Source organism: Bubalus kerabau, chromosome 4 (assembly GCF_029407905.1).
Source record: "Bubalus kerabau isolate K-KA32 ecotype Philippines breed swamp buffalo chromosome 4, PCC_UOA_SB_1v2, whole genome shotgun sequence".
NCBI classification, from domain to species: Eukaryota; Metazoa; Chordata; class Mammalia; order Artiodactyla; family Bovidae; genus Bubalus; species Bubalus kerabau.
In genome coordinates this window covers 2091620-2114922 of record NC_073627.1, presented here as the reverse complement: position 1 = coordinate 2114922, position 23303 = coordinate 2091620, and the positions used below count along the sequence as shown (strand labels likewise).

At 50.4% G+C, this 23303-nt stretch overlaps 1 protein-coding gene across 4 annotated transcripts in view; it reads right to left on the bottom strand.

Moving 5' to 3' along the window:
• The window catches only part of ARSG (arylsulfatase G), a 103065-nt gene that overhangs the window by 36401 nt on the left and 43361 nt on the right, over positions 1-23303 (bottom strand). For all 4 annotated transcript variants that reach the window (XM_055574973.1, XM_055574975.1, XM_055574976.1 and 1 more), the window contains exon 2: positions 18755-19411. In XM_055574973.1, coding sequence (XP_055430948.1) covers positions 18755-18972 — 218 coding nt within the window. In that variant the 5' untranslated portion in view covers positions 18973-19411. The remainder of the gene's footprint in view (positions 1-18754; positions 19412-23303) is intronic.

Here is a 23303-nt window from a genome sequence, read left to right as displayed (position 1 = left end):
GGGCCTTATGGAGAAAATACACGTGTCAGACAAGCTTCATTCAGCAATAAGTATGGTGCTGTTGACCTTCAGTTCAATGTCGATGAATCAAATATACATATATATATATATATATTAAATAAGTCACACAGTCATGTCTGACTCTTTGGAATCTCATGGACTGTAGCCTCTATGAAGAAAGAGCCAGGCTCCTCTGTCCATGGGATTTTCCAGGCAAGAATACTGGAGTGGGTTGCCCTGCCCTTTATCAGGGGATCGTCCCGACCCAGGGATCAAACCCGGGTCTCCTGCATTGCAGGCAGATTCTTCACCCTCTGAGTAACCATGGAAGCTGAGCCACCAAGGAAGCCCCCTGGTGGCTCAGATAGTAAAGAATCTGCCTGCAGTACACGAGACCTGGGTTCAATCCCTGGGTTGGGAAGCAGCCCTGAAGGAGGGCATGGTAACCCACTCCAGTATTCTTGCCTGGAGAATCCCATGGACAGAGAAGCCTGGTGGGCTACAGTCCATGGGGTCAAAAAGAGTCAGATACGACTGAGTGACTTTGACGCATGTATTAAATGAGATGTCTTTAAACAGAAACACATGTAAAACCAAGGTCTGTACTGATCAGGTGACGAAAATGTTGCTGCCATGTGAGAAATTAAGCACCCCGAGACTGCCTGGATGGACAGGCGGTCATAGCTGCTGCAGCCCATGACCCCAGCTGAGGTCATTAGCGTCTAAACACCACTTGTTCGAGCGAGGCCACCTGGACCTCCCAGCCCAGCCGTCTGCCTGCTGAATCTCCCCAGAGTGGCCTCAGTCAACACAAGGCGGAAAAGAACTGCCCACTCAAGAGATGCTTGAACGTCTGACCCCCGGCATCACGAGCCACGATCAGGTGGTGGCTGTTGTGAGCCGCTGACTTTGGGGACGGCCTACGACTCAGCAGGTCAGCACCCGGGCAGAGATGCGGGACAGCGGCCCTCCCCCTTGGGCCCCCAGTCTGGCACATGGTGGGCAGCGCTCGGTGCGTGCAAAGTGGGCGATGTCCCCGCCCTCTCTGCTTTCGTGAACACGGTGAGTCTTGCTAAACAGACCAGGCCTCAGCCCCGGAAGATGGGGGGATTCCCGGACACCACGTTTCATGGGGGCACACAGCAAAGAAGGGATAGCAGCCCGCGGGGGCACAGACATGCCCCGTGAGGCCCCAGCCACGCCGTCTGGAAGCACTAGCCTGGGCCTGCGGCCACGCTCTTCAAGCAGGCGAGCGATGCCTCCCTGACGGAATGAGGGCAGGGGCTCCCACACCATGGGGTCCGTGTGCCGGGTACGGCAGCCCTCTGCCCCCGGGGAGCCTGGGGCCCCGCCTCTGCCTTCACACCCAGCCAGCACCTCCCTCCTGACCCTCCGTCCCTTGTGGTTGGAAGTTGCCTCCCTGCCCTCCCTTGATTGCTGGGCTCCCAGCGGTTCCCAGGCACCAGCTTCTCTCAGAGCATCGCCACCTGCCCATGGGTCGTGGCTGGGCCGCCACCTGCTCAGGACGCCCACGGCCGCAGGGAGGCGGGGAGGCGAGGAGGGGCGTCCTCTAGATCTTCAGAGGGGCGAGGCCCTGCCAGCTCCTTCACCCCAGTGTCCAGCCTCCTGAACCGTGAGACAAGGCATTTCCGGGGTTTTAGGCCACTCGGTTTGTGGGGCTTGGTTATCGCGGCTCCTGGCAACAAACACAGCACACTACAGATCCCCTAAGTTCACCCAACAGGACGGGGTCCTGGGGCACCTCCCAGCCCCGCCTCTGCCTCCCCTCCACCGCAGGCAGCTCGCCCGCCGACACCTCCCTCAGCTGGAGCTCAGCCTGCACGCCCGGACTCACTTCCCACCCTCCCGGGTTCCGACATAACCTTCAGAGCCTACCATGTCACAAAAGCCAGTGAGAGTCGCTCAGTCGTGTCCCACTCTTTGGGACCTCAAGAACACCAGGCTCCACCATCCATGGGATTCTCCAGGCAAGAACACTGGAGTGGGTTGCCACTCCCTTCTCCAGGGGATCTTCCCGACCCAGGGATCGAACCCGCATCTCCTGCACTGGTGGGCAGGCTCTTCACACTGAGCCACCAGGGAGCCCTTGCCACAGAGGCTCTTATTCCCCAGAAGGATGATCTTGACTTCTGGGCTTGGGAAGCTGCCTCGCGCCTGAATGCAGATGCTGGTCTGATGGCACCTAGGCACTTGCTAACGGGGGTTCCCTGAGGTTGTGGACGCCTGCTCCCTGCCCCCACACACACCCACCCAGATCTGGGCCCAGCAGAGCAGCACAGACCCCTCCATAACGGTCAGACCCACGACCCATGGCCCGAGCATGGCAATTCAGAACCCAAACCTGGAATCTTCTCTTTTCCCTTTTTTTCCAAATTCTTTTTCTTAATATATTTTGTTCAGATATAGCATTCTCTTTATATATATTTTATTTATTTACTTTGGGCACTGCTGGGTCTTCATTGCAGGACCAGCTTTTTCTCTAGCTGTGGTGGGAGGGCTTCTCATGGAGTGGCTTCTCTTGTTATGGAGCACAGACTCCCGGCACCAGCTTCTCTCAGAGCATCGCCACCTGCCCACGGGTCTAGGGTGCATGGGCTTCAGTAATTTTGCTCCCGGGCTGGAGAGTTTATGCTCAGTGGTTGGGGCGCATGGGGTGAGTTGCTCCGTGGCATGTGGGATCTTCCTGGACCAGGGATCGAACACGTGTCTCCTGAATTGGCAGATGGATTCTTTACCACTGAGCCACCAGGGAAGCCCCCCAAACCTGGAATTTTCTGACTCAGAGAGAGAGGAATAGCTTTCTTCCCCCTGAGTCTCAAGCTACAGTGATCTAATCCCAGAAGGGCAAGGGGCTCGCCACCCACTGTAACCCGGAGCCTGAAATATTGGCTTAAATGGCCCAGAAGGCCAAATCAAAGACGGGGCCTTTCCAGAGTCGGGTTCACGAGCCGCAGCGGCGCCCCTTCTATGCTGGGGCTGCGGGAGTCACGTTGTCACACGGCGATGACCTGGGAGAGGGGCCTGCAGAACAGCGCGTGACAGCAGAAGGTCGGTCACTGCCCCCAGGCTGCACGTGGTTCTGATTCGGAGGTGGGTAATTCCAGCAAGTGCTCCTCAAAACTGTGACACGTAAGCTGAGACTAGAGTGTAAATATCCAGCCTGTTCTCTACGTCTGAGTCTGTTGCTGTTTTTTCAGATAGGGCCGTTTGTGCCATATTTTAGATTCCACGTGTGTGTGTGTGTGTGTGCGCGCGTGCGCTGTCGTGTCCGGCTCTTCAACCAGCGTTCGTCTCTCAGTCACATTCGACTCTGTGCAACCCCATGGACCATAACCCACCAGGCTCCTCTGTCCATGGAATTTTCCAGGCAAGAATAGCGGAGTGGGTAGCCAGTCATTCCCTTCTCCAGGGGGTCTTCCCCACCCAGGAATCAAGCCCAGGTCTCCTGCATTGCAGGAAGATTCTTTATCATCTGAGCCACCAGAGAAACCCAATTTTAAAAAATAAATAATCCACTGACTTGATGTATGTTTGTCTTATGATATGAGAAAGAGCCTCCACTGGGACTTCCCTGGTGGCCCAGTGGTTAAGACTCCAAACTTCCAATGCAGGGGGCTCGCGTTCAGTCCCTGGTCGGGGAAGTAAGATCCCACATGCCAAAACAAAACAAAACAAAACACATAGCTACCATTTATCAAGTGGCTACTACCCTAATCATATTACATATATCATTTCAAATCATCAGAATTCCATTTTACAGATAAGGAGGGTAAAGCAGAGAGTGTAAGTAACTTTCCCAAGACTATGCAGCTGGCATGAACACAGATGTGTCTTGCTCTGTCTAATCCCTGTTTCATATCAAAGACTGTAGACCCAGAACTCCCTGGTGGTCCAGGGGCTAAGACTCTGCACTCCGAGTGCAGGGGGCAGGGGGTTCGATTCCCGGTCAGGGAACCAAGATCTCACAACGCAACCAAGACCCGGCATAGTCAAATAAACACATAAATAAAAATAAACATTAAAAAGAAAAAAAAAAAACAAAGAGGGTTGGACGTGGGAGGGAGGCTCTGGAGGGAGGGCATATGTATAACCGATGGCTGATTCACGTTGACGTTTGGCAGAAACCAACACAACATTGTAAAGCAATTATCCTCCAGTTAAGAATGAATAAATTTTTTAAATTAAAAAAAAAAATAAAGACTGGAGATCCCTACACCTGGGAAAGGACAGAGCTAGAATTTGCACCGGGCCTGTCCACACCCCAAATTCCACATTCTTCCTGCGTCCCTTTCCACCCAGAAGGAGCCCAGCAGCTGGGCTGGTCCACAGAAGGGACGGCCCTAAAATCACCCAGACACCAGGCACTGGTCTGGCACTCACGCCCGCTGCTACTCACCCTGCCGGCCCAACTCACAGTCACACCCCCGACGTGAGCGACCCCTGGATGCCCATTTCCCAGCCGACATCCAAGGGCAGACGAGGGACCAGTGTCAGCAGGATCGGTGTGTCTTCTCCCTGAACACGGGAAACCATAGTCCAGAGTTTCCTCGAGGGGTGTGGAGCTAATAAGCATAGAGAGTTCATGTGGGCCACAGCAAGGGTCCTTGGTCGCTAAACCTAGGCTACCCAGGCGGCTCAGTGGTAGAGAACCCGCCTGCCAATGCAGGAGACATGGGTTCAATCCCTGGGTCGGGAAGATCCCCTGGAGGAGGAAATGGCAACCCACTCCAGTATTCTTGCCTGGAGAATCCCCATGGACAGAGGAGCCTGGTGGGCTACAGTCCATGGAGCCACAAAGAGTCGGACAAAACTTAGCAACTAAACAGGAAACAGTTGCAAAACTTAGGGGACTTTTCCCCACTGTGAGCTGGCCTTTGCCAGGGCGTCTGGAATGCCCCAGGGCAGCAGTGACCACCGTATCTTCTTGCCAGGTGCTTGCACCAAATGTTTGTGTCCTCCAAAAACAGGCATGTGGAAGCCCTTCCCCCAGAGTCATTGTATCTGGAGGTGGGGACTTGTAGAGGTAATTCCCTTTAGGTGAGGTCATGAGGGGGCTTCCCTTGTGGCTCAGCTGGTAAAGAATCTGCCTGCGGTGAGGGAGACCCAGGTTCGATCCTGGGTTGGGAAGATCCCCTGGAGAAGGAAAAGGCAACCACTCCAATATTCTTGCCTGGAGAATCCCATGGACAGAGGAGCCTGGCGGGCTACAGTCCACAGGGTTGCAAAGAGTTGGACGTGACTGAGCGACTAAGTGCACAAGAAAAGGAAGAGTTCTTCCTCTGCTCTGAGTGAAGACACAGTGAGGAGGCGGCCGTCTGCCAGCCCGAAAGAGGGGCCTCCCCAGAGCCTGACCCAGCCAGCACCTGGGCCTTGGACTTCCCGGCTTCTGGAACTGTGAGAAATAAATGTCTGTTGCTTAAGCCACCCATTCGGTTGCATTTCCTACAGCAGCCCCAACTGACTGATATACCCAGGCAGTGCCCAAAACACTTGTCCCGGGCGGATGCCACTCTGCCTGCCTGGTTTTACCTACCAACTGTGCTGAGAGTGGTCTCTCCTTGAATATGCTCATACCATCCTCTTGGAAACGCTACAGCACATTCCTGTGGAAGGATGTCGCTCTGCGGGACTTCCCTGGTGGTCCAGGGGCTAAGGCTCTCAGCTTCCATGCAGGGTGCCGGGGTTCCATCTCTGGTCAGGAAACTAGACCCCACATTTTTTCATTCCCCACTCAGTCCTGTCTGACTCTTTGTGACCCCATGGACTGTAGCCCGCCAGGCTCTTCTGTCCATGGGATTCTCCAGGAAAGAATACTGGAGTGGGTTGCCATTTCCTCCTCCAGGGGATCTTCCTGACCCAGGGATCGAACCTGTGTCCCCTGCATTGGCAGGCAGATTCTTTACCACAAGCACCACCAGGGAAGCTCCCACAAGGGTTCACTAGATCCCACATGCCAGAACGAGAACATCTTGGCTGCATGCTGCAACTAAGACCCAGAGCAGCCAAATAAATAAATAAGTGAATATTTATTTTTAAAAAAGGAACTCTGAGTTCCTCCCCGGATTGTAGGTTCTATTAGGACGGGGCTTCAAGGGGTCACTCCAGCCCCAAGCAGAGTGCCTTGGAGTGATGCTGCTGCTCCAGCAAAATGAACAAAACTTGAAGAGAGAGACCCAGGTCGTTTGATTGGAAAAAGCACGTTAGTCCATTTTCCACATAATCGCTTAAGTGGATGCTTTTAGGGTTCAATTCCTTCCCCACTGAGAGTTAAAGTTCATAGCTTAACTCTCAGCAACAACCTCATGTCCTTTATTTCCAAGTCTTTGGAAAGCCCTGGCTGCACCTCCCCCTGCACAAAAAAATACCTGCCAACACCCCACGCAGCCCGACGCACTGACCTCCAGGTCGCCTTCCCCCTCCCAGCCTCTGTCTCCGTTTGGCAGGGACTCATTAATAAGCAATAAAATGGTCTTGCTCTTTGGAAAGCTTCCTTTGTTTTTTCCCAAATCTTTCTGGGCAGGCTTGGGCCAGTTCACCAACAGGGGTCCTAATTAAAGCCTGAATCGACATTGTAAAGCAAAGCCAGAAATACAGAGCCAGACGTTACAGCAGCCCGTGAACAGGAAAATCAACGCAAATTAAGACACGGCCAGACAGAAACCAAAGCAACTCACCATTGCATCAATTACTCGTATTAGAATCGGGGAACGTGAGCACAGGAAACGCAGCCTTGAAATCCCCGGAGAGATATAACATCTTGAAGTGAACCGTGTCCAGCCTTCATTTATAAGGAATTTTAAATAGAGGACGAGCCCTGCTCTTTCAACTCTCTAAATGGCTGTGTGACTGGAATAAAAGCTCTCTGGGCTCCATTCATAATTTAAAGGTGTGGAGGTGGAAACGAGCTTTAACGACCATCTGCATGCAGACTGGCCTCTGAGTGCAGAGGGACAGAGGTGGGCGGGGGACCTGGGAGAAGGCAGGAGCAGGACGTCCACGGACTCGGGTCAGCTCAGCCACCACGTTGCTGCTGTTTAGTGAGAAGGATGCTAAGTGGGACCACTGAGCAACCATAGGCAGGCCCTTTGAACTATAAGCAGGGACTTCCTTGGCAGTCCGGAGGCTGGGGTTTGTGCTTCTATTTCAGGGGCACGGGTTCGATCCCTGGTTGGAGAACTAAGATCCCACAAGGCATGCAGTCCAAAAAAAAACTAAAAGGAAATGTGGCAGCAAATAGCCCACTTGGTGTGTTTTGCTGACTCATCCACTCGTCCATCCATCCACCCCTCCATCCATTCACCCCTCCATGCATCCACCCGTTCATCCATCCATCCACCCACCCCTCCATGCATCCAACATCCACCCCTCCATCTATCCACCCCTCCATCCATCCACTCATCCATCCATTAACTCACCCATCCATCCATCACTCCTACTCTTATTCTTTTCCAAAAACATGTCCCTGGCAGCTGAGCTTGGTATGATCCTTGGCAAGTCTCCCATTTCCCTTCCACACTCACCCACCAGGTACTTGACAACAAGATGGGCCCACAACTTATGGCCTGAATGTGACCCATCTTGGCAACTGTTCCATGTAAGTTTGAGAAAGATGTATGTTTTGCAGTTCTTCAGTTCAGTTCAGTCGCTCAGTCGTGTCTGACTCTTTGTGACCCCATGAATTGCAGCACACCAGGCCTCCCTGTCCAGCACCAACTCCCGGAGTTTACCCAAACCCATGTCCATTGAGTCAGTGATGCCATCCAACCATCTCATCCTCTGTCGTCCCCTTCTCCTCCTGCCCCCAATCCCTCCCAGCATCAGGGTCTTTTCCAATGAGTCAGTTCTTCGCATGAGGTGGCCAAAGTACTGGAGTTTCAGATTCAACATCAGTCCTTCCAATGAACACCCAGGACTGATCTTTTTTAGATGGACTGGTTGGATCTCCTTGCAGTCCAAGGGACTCTCAAGAGTCTTCTCCAACACCACAGTTCTAAAGCATCAGTTCTTCGGTGCTCAGCTTTCTTCACAGTCCAACTCTCACATCCATACATGACCACAGGAAAAACCATAGCCTTCACTAGACGGACCTTTGTAGGCAAAGTAATGTCTCTGCTTTTTAATATGCTATCTAGGTTGATCATAACTTTCCTTCCAAGGAGTAAGCGTCTTTTAATTTCATGGCTGCAGTCACCATCCGCAGTGATTTTGGAGCCCCCAAAAATAAAGTCTGACACTGTTTCCACTGTTTCCCCATCTATTTCCCATGAAGTGATGGGACCAGATGCCATGATCTTCGTTTTCTGAATGTTGAACTTTAGGCCAACTTTTTCACTCTCCTCTTTCACTTTCATTAAGAGGTTCTTTAGTTCTTCTTCACTTTCTACCATAAGGGTGGTGGCATCTGCATATCTGACGTTATTGCTATTTCTCCCGGCAATCTTGATTCCAGCTTGGGCTTCCTCCAGCAGAGCGTTTCTCATGATGTACTCTGGATATAAGTTAAATAAGTAGGGTGACAATATACAGCCTTGACGTACTCCTTTTCCTATTTGGAACCAGTCTGTTGTTCCATGTTGAGTTCTAACTGTTGCTTCCTGACCTGCATACATTTCTCAAGATTTAGATTTCTCAAGAGGCAGGTCAGGTGGTCTGGTATTCCCATCTCTTTCAGAATTTTCCACAGTTTATTGTGATCCACACAGTCAAAGGCTTTGGCATAGTCAATAAAGCAGAAATAGATGTTTTTCTGGAACTCTCTTGCTTTTTTGATGATCCAACGGATGTTGGGAATTTGATCTCTGGTTCCTCTGCCTTTTCTAAAACCACCTTGAACATCTGGAAGTTCACGGTTCACGTATTGCTGAAGCCTTGCTTGGAGAATTTTGAGCATTACTTTACTAGCGTGTGAGGTGAGTGCAACTGTGTGGTAGTTTGAGCATTCTTTGATTGCCTTTCTTTGGGATTGCAGTTGTTGGATAACAGCAAAACATACATTTCTACAGTTGATAGAAATAACTTCTGAAGCTTCAAAAATTAAAAAAAAAAAAAAAAAAAGATGGGCACACAAGCATCTCAGGGCTTCCTAGATGGGCACTTCTGCCAGACGCCACCACCACAAGTTGAGCCATCCTGGAGGCACAGCCCCTGCCCTCCCAGCCACCAGTGTGTGCCACGCCGGTGAGCTGGAATGGTCCATCCCAAACATCGTGGGTTACTTCAGTGCTCAGAGCCCTCAAATATCTGAAGGGGGGCCCTGCAGCAGCTGCTCCATCCACAGGTCCTCCATCCAACCTTCACACTCACTATGGCAGCCGTCCTCAACCACGAGATTGCCAGCCAGACCAGCAGAGCGCGGGCTGCGCATCGTCTGGATGGATCCTCAGCACCGAGGACAGTGACACTGGGGCCGGGGTGGGGGAGGGCCCGTATGGATATTTGTAGAGAGAAGGGGCATCTTTCAACACCGGATCTCTGCTCGTGCTTCTCCCACCACCTCCAACTTCTTTTCTCCCCTTGCTAGCTAATTCCTACTCATCTTTACAGTCCTAACCAATAAGCTCCAGGGAGTCCCTCCCAGCTCCCCTCTGGAGAAGCGGCCTTTGTTTCCTGTGGTCCCACAGCTGTATCCTTCATGCGCTTCTCGCCCTGGGCCTTATTGTTCGAAAGATGGGAAGCCCAGCGGGACCTTTCTCATTTGTGCCTGTGAGATGTATTCAGTTCAGTTCAGTTCAGTCGCTCAGTCGTGTCCGACTCTTTGCGACCCCATGAATTGCAGCACGCCAGGCCTCCCTGTCCATCACCAACTCCTGGAGTTCACTCAGACTCATGTCCATCGAGTCAGTGATGCCATCCAGCCATCTCATCCTCTGTCGTCCCCTTCTCCTCCTGCCCCCAATCCCTCCCAGCATCAGAGTCTTTTCCAACGAGTCAACTCTTCGCATGAGGTGGCCAACGTATGGAGTTTCAGCTTCAGCATCATTCCTTCCAAAGAAATCCCAGGGCTGATCTCCTTCAGAATGGACTGGTTGGATCTCCTTGCAGTCCAAGGGACTCTCAAGAGTCTTCTCCAACACCACAGTTCAAAAGCATCAATTCTTCGGTGCTCAGCCTTCTTCACAGTCCAACTCTCACATCCATACATGACCACAGGAAAAACCATAGCCTTGACTAGACGGACTTTTGTTGGCAAAGTAATGTCTCTGCTTTTGAATAGCTATCTAGGTTGGTCATAACTTTCCTTCCAAAGAGTAAGCATCTTTTAATTTCATGGCTGCAGTCACCATCTGCAGTGATATGCTAATTCTGTCCCCCCAGAATGTCAAGCCGATTACATCCAACTCAGGTGATAAGAGCCTCAGGGGTGGGAGATGCTTCTGGAGTCCCTGCTCTTCCTTCTGCATCCTAAAGGCTGCCTTTCCTGTCTTGATTTTCCACCAGACTGTAAAACTCTCTTAAGGGCAGAGCTGGCCGGAGCCTCCAAGTGTGACTCGTGATGGGCCCTCAGTAGAGATTCATTGTTGAACGGCTACAGCTGGGAGACTTAAAAGCAGAACAAATGGTAGCCACTGTGCTGGCTGGTGAACAGTTCAATTCCTCTTCTCTGAGACTGGCTGTCACCAAGACCAGCGTGTTCCTGCATGTCCCCGCCTGCTACACAAGGGTAAAACCAGTCTTCACGTTGTCCCAGTGGCCAGGCAGGCATCACATGATGTTTATGCCTGCTTGACGCACTGCCTCAGGACAAAGAGGGAACCCTCCCCACCCTCCCCCATCCCGCGAGGCTGAGGATTTACAAAGGGAAGACAGAATGGGACGTCCCAGAGCAAACCGCTCAGAGGTACAGGTGAAGTGCACAGGAGGACAGGGTTTCTCCCTAAGGAGGGTCCTCCACCCAGAACCCGGATTACCAAGTTATAAGGTCAGGGCCAGGGTGGAGAAGGCTGGAAGGGGATGCCCTGGTGGGGAGGGTCTTTCTCTGCCTGATATAAGTCTCCCTCACAAAGTTCTTCCTGTCCTCGCTCTCGGGCGTCTATCAGACCACTCTCTTGCAGTTTCCAGCACCTCTCCAGGTCCTACAAAATCCCCAAAGCAGCTGAGAAAGCCCTGAGAGGTGGCAGAGCACGTGCATTTTTGCAAAAAGTCAGTTCTGGAAAGAAGTCACACCTGGCTTTGGACTGAACTTGAAACCGTGCACCTCAGACTGAGACTTGAACCCACTGGCCAGGACCCAGCTTGGGACTTGAACACACCTGGGCTCAGGATTAACGAAGTTCAGGTTCTTGATGTCTCATGGCAGGGAAAATTCTAGAAGTGGGTTTATTTAGAGAGAAACACACCCCACAGAGAGAGTGAGGGCCCTGGAGAAGGTGAGTGTGGCTCCAGGGGATGGGGGTTGTCGGTATTTATAGAGGTGGGTAATTTCACAGGCTAATCAGTAGGAGGAACATGCCAGCTATTTTGGGGAAGGGGTGGGGATTTCCAGGAACTGGGCCACCACCCACTTGCTGACCTTTTGTGGTTAGCTTTGTAACTATCATGGCGCCTGTGGGTGTGTCACTTAGCTCACTTGTGTTACAGTGAGTATATACTGAGGCACAAGAGCTAGACGAAGCCAACTGGTCTGCCATCTTGGGCCCATTTGGTTCTAATCAGCTGATGTCCTATCCTTGGGCTGTGTCGTTCTTTGAAAAGTCGTGCCCTGCCCCCTTCTCTCCTGTTTCAAACTGACAACTCAATTCATTCCTCACCAGGGCCGTTTTTAGAAACAGCCTCAAGCTCCTGGGGGCCTCTGACCTTGCAGGGGTGACCGCTGATCTCAGATTCTTAGTCACTGCTTATAACTCTCAGAGCAACAGGGACTTGCCTCAAAATTAAATTAAGGGCAGAGAAGGCACAAAACAGGGAAGAAGAGAACTCAACTGTGCATAGTTAATAGATTATGAGTTAACTTACAGAAGCAAACATATTTACGAGGTACTGTCACCTAAACCCCTAGTTCACTGCAGCATTATTTACAACCATTAAGACAGGGAAGCAACCCGAGTGTCCCCTGATAGACTAAAGAAGATGCAGTATATACACACAGTGGACTATTACGCAGCTGCAAAAAAGAATGAATGTGTACCATCTGCAGCTACGCGGATGGATATTATACTTAGTGAAGTAAGTCAGACAGAAAAAGACCACTGCTGTGTGATTTCACTTATATGTGGATTGCAAAACAGAAAGCAAATGAACCGAGACAACAAAATAGAGAACACACATGCTGTTGCCCGAGGGGAGAAGGAGTGAGGGAAGTAGGTGAGGAAGACTTAACAGGGACATACTCCCAGTTTCAAAACAAATGCGTCGTGGGAATGAAATGTACAGTGTGAACAATACAGTCACTGATTATGCCGTACCTCTGCATGGCGACAGACGACCATGAAAATGATCTTTGGCTATGGACAGAAACAGCTAATCACTGCCTGTGCACCAAGAAATAACAGTCTTGTAGGTGAATTACGAAACCGAGCAGGGCCCTGTGGGGCCTCCCAGGCACGAAAGCCTTTCCACGTCCCCCATTTCTTGTTAGTAGAAAATAGGCTTCATTCAGCCCCTATGACCTTCCCCAAGTTCCGAACGTGTCACTGTTAGTCCCTCAGTCGTGTCCGACTCTGTGCGGCCCCATGGACTACAGCTCACCAGGCTCCTCTGTCCATGGAATTCTCCAGGGAAGAAGCTGGAGTGGGTATCCATGCCCTTCTCCAGGGGATCTTCCCAACCCAGGGATCGAACCCAGGTCTCCTGCATTGCAGGCGGATTCTTTACCATCTGAGCCACCAGGGAAGCCCCTAAGTTCTGAAGGTCAGATTCAAATAGCTGCTAATCAGGGAAGCAGGGGAACTGCATGGACCATAGTCAGATTGAAAAAGAAGTGAATGGGGGCCTCCCTGGTAGTCAAGTGGTTAGGACTCCAGGCTTGCACCGGAGGGGTTCCATCCTTGGCTGGGGAGCTAAGAGTCCACAAGCCTCAAAGTGAGGCCAAAAGAAAACCAAACCAGAAAACAATGGTTGACGACTAAACCACATCTCTCAGCCGCCCCTTCCACCTGCGCAGCACACAAATCCTTTGCCAGCTTCAAACGGAGGAAAACTACCGAGATTCCAATCCCCACCCCCTTCAACAGCTGCCTTCCCTCTTCCTGGCAGCGCCGGCCAAGGCCTTGAAGGACACTCTTGGCAAACTCCCCTCTCCCACCTAGCCCTTAACGAGAAGGCTCTCGACGGGAGGATGTTGATTCCGCCACTCACTAACTCTGTGCCAGTTATGTGACCTTGAGTCCCTCACCTGTGGAAGAAGTGCAGCCTCGGGTGGTGGCAAGAACCGAACGGGGCAATGCCGGGGGCCTGGCGCCTGGCAAGCACTCGGGACGGGTTAGTGACTGTTAGGGCAGGTGCTGGTCTGGCATGCACGGTCCACATATTCCCCGGGGACTGCCCTGGGTCCACTCTCCTCCACAGTTCTCTCTTGGACTTCTCAACATGCAGAGGAGCCAGTTCATATGAACAATTCAAACGTATACTGTTTCTAACAACAAAAACCACAGCAAGCGTATCTCCAGTTGTTGCTGCTGTTTAGTCACTAAGTTCTGTCTGATTCCTTGCGACCCCATGAACTGTAGCCCACCAGGCTCCTCTGTCCATGGGACTTCCCAGGCAAGAATGCTCGAGTAGGCGGCCATTCCTTTCACCAGGGGATCTTCCCTATCCAGGGACTGAACCCGAGTCTCCTTCATTGGCATGCAGATTCTTCACCACTGAGCCACCAGCGAAGTCCATATATTTACATTGCGTGCTGTGCGCTTAGTCACTTAGCCGTGTCTGACTCTTTGCAACCCCATGGACTGTAGCCCACCAGGTTCCTCTGTCCATGGGGATTCTCCAGGCAAGAATACTGGGGTGGGTAGCCATGCCCTTCTCCAGGGGATCTTCCCAACCCAGGGATCGAACCCAGGTCTCCTGCATTGCAGGCGGATTCTTTACCAGCTGAGCCACCATTTTATATATGTATCTGTTTTTGGTCAATTTTACTGACGTGTAGTTGATTTACAACGTTCTGTTAATTTCTGCTGTCAACAAAGCGACTCGGTTACACACACTCATTCTTTTCGTATTCTTTCCCACTGCGGTCTGTCGCACAGGATATTGAAGGAGGCTCCGTGTGTCCACAGTCGGGTCCTGTTGTTTATCCATTCTACATATCCTAGCTTACATGCCCAAACTCCATTCCTTCCCTTCCTTTTAGGTACTCTTTTTCAGATTCTTCCCCATTATAGGTTATTACAAGATTCTGAACACGATCCTCTGTGCTGCACGGCGGGTCCTTCTCATTTACCTGTTTTATATGCGATGCTGTGTATCTGCTCATCCCAAACTCCTAGTTCATCCCTCCTCACCTTTCCCCTTTGGCAACCCTAAATCTGTCTTCTACATCTGTGAATCTGTTTCTGTTCTGTAAACAAGCTCACGGTATCCGAGTTTTCAGATTCCACAGGTAAGTGATATCACATGGTGTCTGTCTCTCTCTGCCTCACTTCACTGGTATGATCGTGTCTGAGTCCATCCCCGTTGCTGCAGACGCCATCATCTCACCCTTTCATGTGTTCGTTTACTTTCGGCCACGCCCCTCGGCCTGTGGGATCTTGGTTCCATGACCGGGAATCAAACTCTAGCCCCGTGCAGTGGGAGTGAGGGGTCTTAACCACTGACCCTCCAGGAAGCCCTGATATTTCACTCTTTCTCATGGAGGCCACCTCGTCTGAAGTAACTGGTTGCCACAATCCTAGGAAACGAGCACACAAAAGGAAGGGAGATACTAGAAGAGAGAGTTTCTCAAGTCCCCCTTGGCCCCTGTTTGGCAATAAGTGTTCTTTCTGAGAGTCACGGTTCCCCACCAGCGGCGAGCAGGCAGGCAGGGAAAAGCCCGCAGTGAATCAGCCCTGGCCTCACAGGAAGCGCGCTTTCCTGTCAACAAAGTGCAGAGTGAAAAGCTGTCGACACCGGTCCGAGGGCCCTGCCACAAGGCTTCGACACCAGGAGGAAGGGAGGAGAGCCCCCAAAGTGTGCCTGCCTTTGGTCCCCGAGAGGCCCTTTCCGCTGGGGCTGAGCACGCAGGTGGGGACGGCTCGCGAGCAGAGCCCGGGGCCTCACAAATCTCGGTTTAAACAAGGGGCCACATACTTCCCCACAAACCCACTCGACATGGAAAGCAGAAGTCCTTGAGCATTAGGCAACCCAGTTCCCGTTGAGGCTCTGGTCAACGCTAGGGATTAACTCTCTCCCCAAGGAGAAAAAGAAAAAAAATCTGACATGAAAAATCTGGGGTGACATTCCAAAGCACCTGGAACTCCTGAAGCCCAATTATTGATGAACAAATATTTAGGAACTGTCTCCTAGGCGCCAGGCTCGGTGCAGCAGTACAAGCGTAGGAGGACAGACGAGGCCTTTCTCCTCCTGACGCCCAGAGCTAGGAGGGCGCTGTACAGTCTCCTGTGGCTGCTGCAACAGATGACCACAGACCGGGGGGCCTGCAGTTACAGAAACTGATTCACAGTGTGGGAGGCAAGAAGCCTGAAATCGAGGTGGTGCAGGGTCGATTCCCTCTGCAGCTTCATCAGCAGAGCCCATCCCAGGCCTCCCCCCGGGTTTCCGATGGTTGCCTGGCAACCCTTGTGGGTGGATCACTCCATCCTCTGCCTCCATCTTCATTTCACCTTCTCTTCTGCGTCCTCTCCTCTTCCTGTAAGGACAGCAGTGGTTGGGTTGAGGGCCACTCTAAATCAAGTAAGACATCACAGAGATCCTTAACTAATGACATCTGCAAAGACCCTATTTCCAAATGTGGTCACATTCTGAGGCTCTGGGCAGACGTGAATTTGGGGCTGGTGCTTTTGAACCCAACACAGGTGGTCAGCTGGTTAGGCAGTTACCATGAAGAGCAGCAGAGGTGATGACAGGGTGCACCCGAGACAGCCAAGTGAGCATCCCGAGGGCCTCACGGGGGACTGGGAACCAGGTGGTGAGTGGGGACTGGTTAAACAGTAGAGGAAAGTGGACTGGACCATAAAGTTGGACCATGCAGAAGGCTGAGCACCGAAGAACTGATGCTCTCGAACTGTGGGGCTGGAGAAGACTCTTGAGAGTCCCTTGGACTGCAAGGAGATCCAACCAGCCAATCCTAAAGGAGATCAACCCCTAATATTCATTGGAAGGAAAGATGCTGAAACTGAAGCTCAGATACTCTGGCCGCCTGATGTGAAGAGCCAACTCACTGGAAAAGACTCTGGTGCGGGGAAAGACTGAAGGCAGGAGGAGAAGGGGACGACAGAGGACAAGATGGTTGGATGGCAACTGCGACTCAATGGACATGAGTTTGAGCAAACTCCAGGAGATAGTGAAGGACAGGGAAGCCTGGTGTGCTGCAGTTCATGGGGTCGCAGAGTCGGACACAACTTAGTGACTGAATAACAAACAAACAAGTGGAAAGTGCATCAAAAACTAATCATTATCTATAAAATGGATAACCAACAAGGACCTACTGTACAGCACAGGGAATTCTGCTCAATACTTTGTGATAACCTGTATGGGAAAAGAATCTGGAAAAGAATGGATATACGTGCATGTATAACTGAATCACTTTGCTATTTACCTGAAACTATCGCATTGTAAATCAACCATACTCTAATACAAAATAAAAGTTATATTTAAAAAAGAGTTGGACAAGACGAGCAACTGAACAACAACGAAACAACTAATTACGTAGGTGAGGATTAAACAGAGGGAGAAAACAGCTGAGGGCACAGAGGGGACCACGGCTGGTCCAGACAGGAGGGGTGCTGCGGAGGGCCAGGGCAGGAGGGGCGCTGCGAGGGCCAGGGCAGGAGGGGCCCTGCGGAGGGTCAGGGCAGGGGATGGGCTGGGCTTGTTCGCTGCTCCTTGGAGTTCAGATTTTATCCTTAGGGTTACCAAACGCCTCTGAAAGGTTGGAAACAGGGAGACGTTTCTAGAAACTTCCTCTTGGCCAAGGGGAGGCGGATGGATGAGAGTGAGTGACATCAGATGCAGGGACCACAGGGTCCCTATCTCAGGGGAAAGCTCTAAGTGTGAAGATGCTCGTGGGTGAAACTCCAGAGAAGCCGTGCGCTGCCCCAACAAGCCGGCAGTGCTGATTTCCCACCAGAGGAATTTAACCTTGACAGATGGGATCTGGCCAGTCAGAGCAACATCCACCCAATAAGGAAAGCCCAAAGTCTTGAAGCCTGACACTTTTTCTCAGTCTCACTTTCAAAGAGGGGAAAGCTGCATTGGAGCAAAAAATTTATAAACAATTGGACTGGTACAGATATACACCCCTCTTCCTTTCTGCCGCCTTCAGAGTTAAGTGCGCCATGAATGGACCATAAATCCTGTCAGCTCACAATTGAGTCCTTTGGTCTTTGTGTGCCCCACTGACTTTCAGTCACTCTCCAAAGGTCACCTTCTCCCTTAAACTTCCAGGCTGGGGTCCACACCCTCCCCACAGACTCCAGAAACTCCTGATGCAAGCTCATGGACTAGATTGTAACCTGTACTTTCCTTTCAACCTGTCTCCACTAAGAGACCTTGAGGGCAAGGATTTTTATCTTGTTCACCTTTGTGTTTCCACTTCCTAATATACACACACACAAAGTTAGTGTTATCAGAATTCCCTGAGCGGTTAGGGCTCAGTGTTCTCGCTGCTAGGGCCCTGAGTTTGATCTCTGGTCAGGGAACTAAGATCACAACAAGTTGAGGAGCACAGCCAAAAAAAAAAAAAAAGTGTTATTGGATAGATGTATGCATAGATGGATGAAGGAATGGATGGATGAATGGATAGATGGATGGATGGATGGATGATGGATGGATGAAGGGATGGATGGATGGACAGATGAAGTGATAGATGGATGGATAGATGAATGGATAGATGGATGGATGAAGGGGTGGATGAATGGATAGATGAATGGATGGATGGATACATGGATAGATGGATGAAGGGATGGATAGATGAAAGGGATGGATGGATGAATGGATAGATGAATGGATGGATGGATGAAGGGGTGGATGAATGGATGAATGGATGGATGGATAGATGAAAGAATAGATGGATGGATGAGTAGATGGATGGATGGATGAAAGAATGGGTGAATGGATAGATGGACAGATGGATGGATGAAGGGATGGATGGATAGATGAAGCAATGGATGGATGGATAGATGAATGGATAGATAGATGGATGGATGGATTAAGGGGTAGATGAATGGATGGATGGATGGATGGATGAAGGGGTGGATGGATGGATGGATGAAGGGATGGATAGATGAAAGAATAGATGGATGGATGGATGGACAGATAAAGTGATGGATGGATGGATAGATGAATAGATAGATGGACAGATGGATGGATGAAGGGATGGATGGATAGATGAAGGGATGGATGGATGGATGAAGGGATGGATAGATGAAAGGATGGATGGATGAAGGCGTGGATGGATGGATGGATGGATGGATGGATTTCTTCATGCTGCTATACTGGCTGAAAAACCAATTCATCAATCAATTAATTAAATCAACATGGACCCAGCAATTGCTCTCTAAGTGCTTTTACACAGCCCCCTTCCCCCAGAGAGTCAGGGTAGGACATCCAAAGAGGTCCGGCCTGGCACCCCAGCACTCACCTCGTTCCTTCTGCAGCCATCCTGTCCAGGTTGGCAGTGTCCTTCGTGCCCGCCCAGTTGGCTCCCAGGTCACCCCACCCCATGTCATCCGCCAAAATGATCACGAAATTCGGTTTCTGGCCTCTTGTCTCTCCACTGAAGCTAAAATCCACAAGAGGATAAAGACATCCCAGGAAACTCAGCCCCACCAACCAGACCTTTAGGGAAAGCCAGGCCATGGTGGTTGGGGAGGATTCCGAGCCTGTGGAGTGAGGCGGTGGGGGAGTTTGCCGGGAAGACACGGGGAGCGATGGGGATGCCTACAGGGATGTTGGGGGCTGCAGAAACGAGGCCCCCACCTGGAATCCTAATTCAAGAGTCAGGAGGCTCCAGGCCCGAATGAGGCCTTCTCCAGCCCAGCTCTGGGAGGCGGCGGGCGGTGTGTGGCCGCCAGACCGCAGTGTCAGCAGCTGCTCTCGGCCACTTGGAAAACGCCCCCTCGGTTCAGGGCTGTGTGAGCCGGGGCACAGGCCGTGCAGCTGTTCGGGGCTCCAGCTGGCAAGAGTGGGACAAGTGCTCACGTCTGTGAATCACCTGGACAGTCCAGAGGCCACAGTCCTCCCCAGTCGAGTTTCTGAGTTCCAGATGGTGGAAGGCTTCGTGTGTCTGTAAGGTTTCCTGAAAGAACAGAAATTGACAAGAAAACAGAGTTAAAACCGCCAGTGCAGCTGTGTTTTACTCAGTAGCTTAGGAAATAATCACTTTGCCATGCCAACACATGTTTTCCTTCTTATTCGAGTATTGAACGGGTTCATCAGTTTCTCCACCTGAGAATTAGTGATGCTAATAATATTTGCAATAGACTGATGATTACAGGGCTGGAAGCAACATGAGGGATGATGTCTGAACCCGCTCACATATAGGGGGGAATATTCTGAGGCCCTGTGTTCCAGATCGGGGGGCAAGAACCAGCACCCCACTCTGTGAAACACCAGTGCTCCCCGACTCCCACCCCATCGTGTTTCTCTGACTCACGAGAAACCAAGTGCAAACGTGTCAAACCCATCAAGGATTCTAGAAGAAGGGGTGAGACCCTTACTACCAAGACATGCTTCTCTCTAACAGTCATGCTGTTAGAGTTTTGTGTGTTTGGGGTTTTTGTTGCTGTTTTGGTTTTTCGGCTGCACCGTAGTGCTCCTACCAGGGATGGAGCACCTGACCACGTCTAGCACCGAGTCCTGACCACGTGGAATTTATTGGCATTTATTTGGAATTCCCAAATAAAAGAGCAGTATTTTTTTTTTTTTGGTTGCGCTGTGCAGCATGCAGGATTGCAGCACCCAGACCAGGGACCAGACCCAGGCCCCTACAGCGGGCGCTCAGAGTCTGAACCACTGGCCCGCCAGGGAAGTCCCTCTGTACGAAGTTCTTGATAGAAAGTAACTGGAGGGAAAGGAAAGGAAAATAACTAAGTTAATGGCTGAATCTGGGTGGACAGTCCAGGGAGCTTACTGTAGGATTCTTTCCACTTTGCTGTACATTTGAAATGTTTCATAATGTTAGGGAAAAATGTCCAAAAAGCGTTTAATGGAAATGTGTCCCTTTACATATTGACAATGTAATTTGTAAAAAGAAAATCTTAAATCAACCAGTGCTTCTCACATTTTGATGCACATACAAATCAACTGGAGAGTTTATTAAAATGCAGGTTCATTAGGTGAGGCTGGTACCTGGAAACTGTATTTCTAATGTAGTCTTTGGATCACATTTTGAGTAGCAAGATACCTAAGGGAAAAAAAAAATCAAGGACTTTCCTGGTGGTCCAGTGGTTAAGAATCCAGCTGCCAATGCAGGGGACACGGGTTCGATCCCTGGTCGGCGAAGATCCCACATGATGTGGGGCACAACCATGAGCCGTGCCCATGAGCCACAACCGCTGAGCCACATGCTGAACTACGGAAGCCCGTGAGCCTACAGCCCGTGCTCCACAGCAAGAGAAGTAACTGCAGGAAGAAGCGGCACTCCGCAGCGAGAGAGCAGCCCCGCTCCCCACAGCTAGAGAAAGCCCACCCGCAGCAAAAGACCCAACACAGTCACAACACACAATAAACCAAAGAATTCAAGACAAAAAGGGAAGCATGTTAGTCGCTCGGTCGTGTCCCATTCTTTGCTACCCCACGAACTGTAGCCCGCCAGGCTCCTCTGTCCATAGGATTCTCCAGGCAAGAATACTGGAGTGGGTTGCCATGCCCTCCTCCAGGGGATCTTCCCGACCCAGGTCTCCTGCACTGCAAGCGGATTCTTTACCATCTGAGCCACCAGGGAAGCCACTAACAAACAAACAAAAAATTAAGAATCTGGTCCTAGAAGAAAATAAACCTAACTGGAGGTGATTAACATAACTAGAGATGATTCAGCTTCCATGGAAAAACACAAAAGCAATGAATCAGGTTGAGTTTTGAAAGACAGAAATGGAAGGTTATGCTTTCAACTGCAGGCTGCAAATGGAAACACAGAATAAAAGCATATTACCCCTAGTTCACCTAAAAGCCCTAAATTGACTAGGTTGGTAAGGAGACACAGGCTTGAAATTCTGGATCAGATTTTAAAAGTCTCTATGGAACACCCAAGCTATTAAAGGAGAACCAAATTATAATATATAAAGATGCTACTAGGGCTGGGACTTCCCAGGTGGAGCTAGCGGTAAAGAACCACCTGCCAGCGCAGGAGACGTAAGAGAGTGGGTTCTATCCCTGGATCGGGAAGGTCACCTGGAGGAGGGTGGGGCAACCCACTCCAGTGTTCTTGCCTGGAGAAAGCCCATGGACAGAGGAGCCTGGCGGGCTACAGTCCATGGGGTCACAGACAGTCAGACACGACTGAAGCAACTCAGCACAGCACACACTAGGGCTGGGGTTTTGAGAGATGCCATCTGTATCCCTGCCTTTGAGGAAGGAATGAACAGCCCACAGATCCAGCCAGCCAACCCAATGGCCAACCAGCTGGATGGGAGTGGCTGGAGGTATTTAAGTTCTGGAAGATCCAGATAAACTCAGAAGGAGAGGCAGATATGCACTTCATCAAAATAAAAGGAATTCCAAGTCAACAGTCATGGTCATCTGGAGGGCAATGAATCAATGGTTCAGAAATGCAAATTCCTCTGTTTTCCAAAAGGAAAGTTAATATTTCAAACTCAATTAGATTCAACTGGTCTTTGTTGACCTTGAGGCCCCAAAGACTTCTCCCTTTCTAGAAGAAAAAGCCTCTGCACAGGGAGCGGGCCTACAAACACTTGTTGACTTGTCTCACAGTACTGGCTTCGGACCATGAGCAACAGTCAGAGGAAGCTTTTCTTCTTAAAGTCACTTAGCTTGGAACCCTAGAGCGCTCCAGTTCTTCATCCATAATCCATTTCAGAACGACCCAACACGAAACCTCCCAGGGAGTGGGGGAAAACCACTGAAGAAGGAAGTTAAAATTAAGGTGGGAACACAAGAAAACAGATTGCCTTTCTTCTTAAGAATTCTATGATAAAACATTCCTCTGAGGTTTTTCAAAGAGGGTCATTAGTCCTTACAATTTTTATAGAATGGAAATAAGCTAATTTAGCCAGTACACCATCCTTCTCCTCCACACCCATGCCTCCAGGGAGACATTTAATACTTTCCCCCACTTATTGTTTTTAACTAAAGGGAAAAAGCAAGTCAGACCTTCAAAGAACGGACTCCAAGCCACAAACCTTGATTAAGATCCAGGCTGACATTATGGAAAACAGTATGGAGGTTCCTCAGAACATTAAAAATAGAACGACCAGACAATCCCACAATCCCACTTCTCAGGGTATATCCAGAGGAGATGAGATTAAGATCTTGAAGAAATACCTGCACACCTGCCTTTACTGAAGCATTATTCACAACTGCCCGAGTATTTAATAACGGGTGAACAGGTAGAGAAAATGTGCCATCTGTATTACACACACACACACACAATGGAATGAGTGGACCTTAAAAGAAGGAAATTCTTCTGCATTTATAGCAACCTGGATGAACCTGGAGGATATTCTGTGAAATGAAAAGAGCCAGGCACAGAAAGACAAGTATCTCCTGATCTCACGTAGTGATCTCACTTCTATGGGGAATCTAACAAAGCAGAACACACAGAGCAGAGAAGGGGTGGTGGCCGCCAGGGGCCAGGGGGTGGGGGAAGGGAGCTTGTCAAAGTACACACATTCAGTTATATGAATCAACCACTTCTGGGCATCTAATGTGCAGCACACCGAGCAGAGTTCACGAAACTGCGCTGCAAACTTCAGATTCACTACCACCAAAACAGTTTTAAAGGTGACCGTATGAGATGATGGATGTGTTGATTAGCTTGACTGCGGTCATCATTTTATAATGTATGTATATATCAAAACAATGCAGACAACAAGTACAGTTCATGACAATGGACATGGACTTGGGCAAACTCTGGGATATGGTGAGGGACAGAGAAGCCTGGTGTGTTGCAGTCCACGGGTTGGCAAAGCGTCGGACATGACTCAGTGACTGAACAACAGGCAAGTAATACA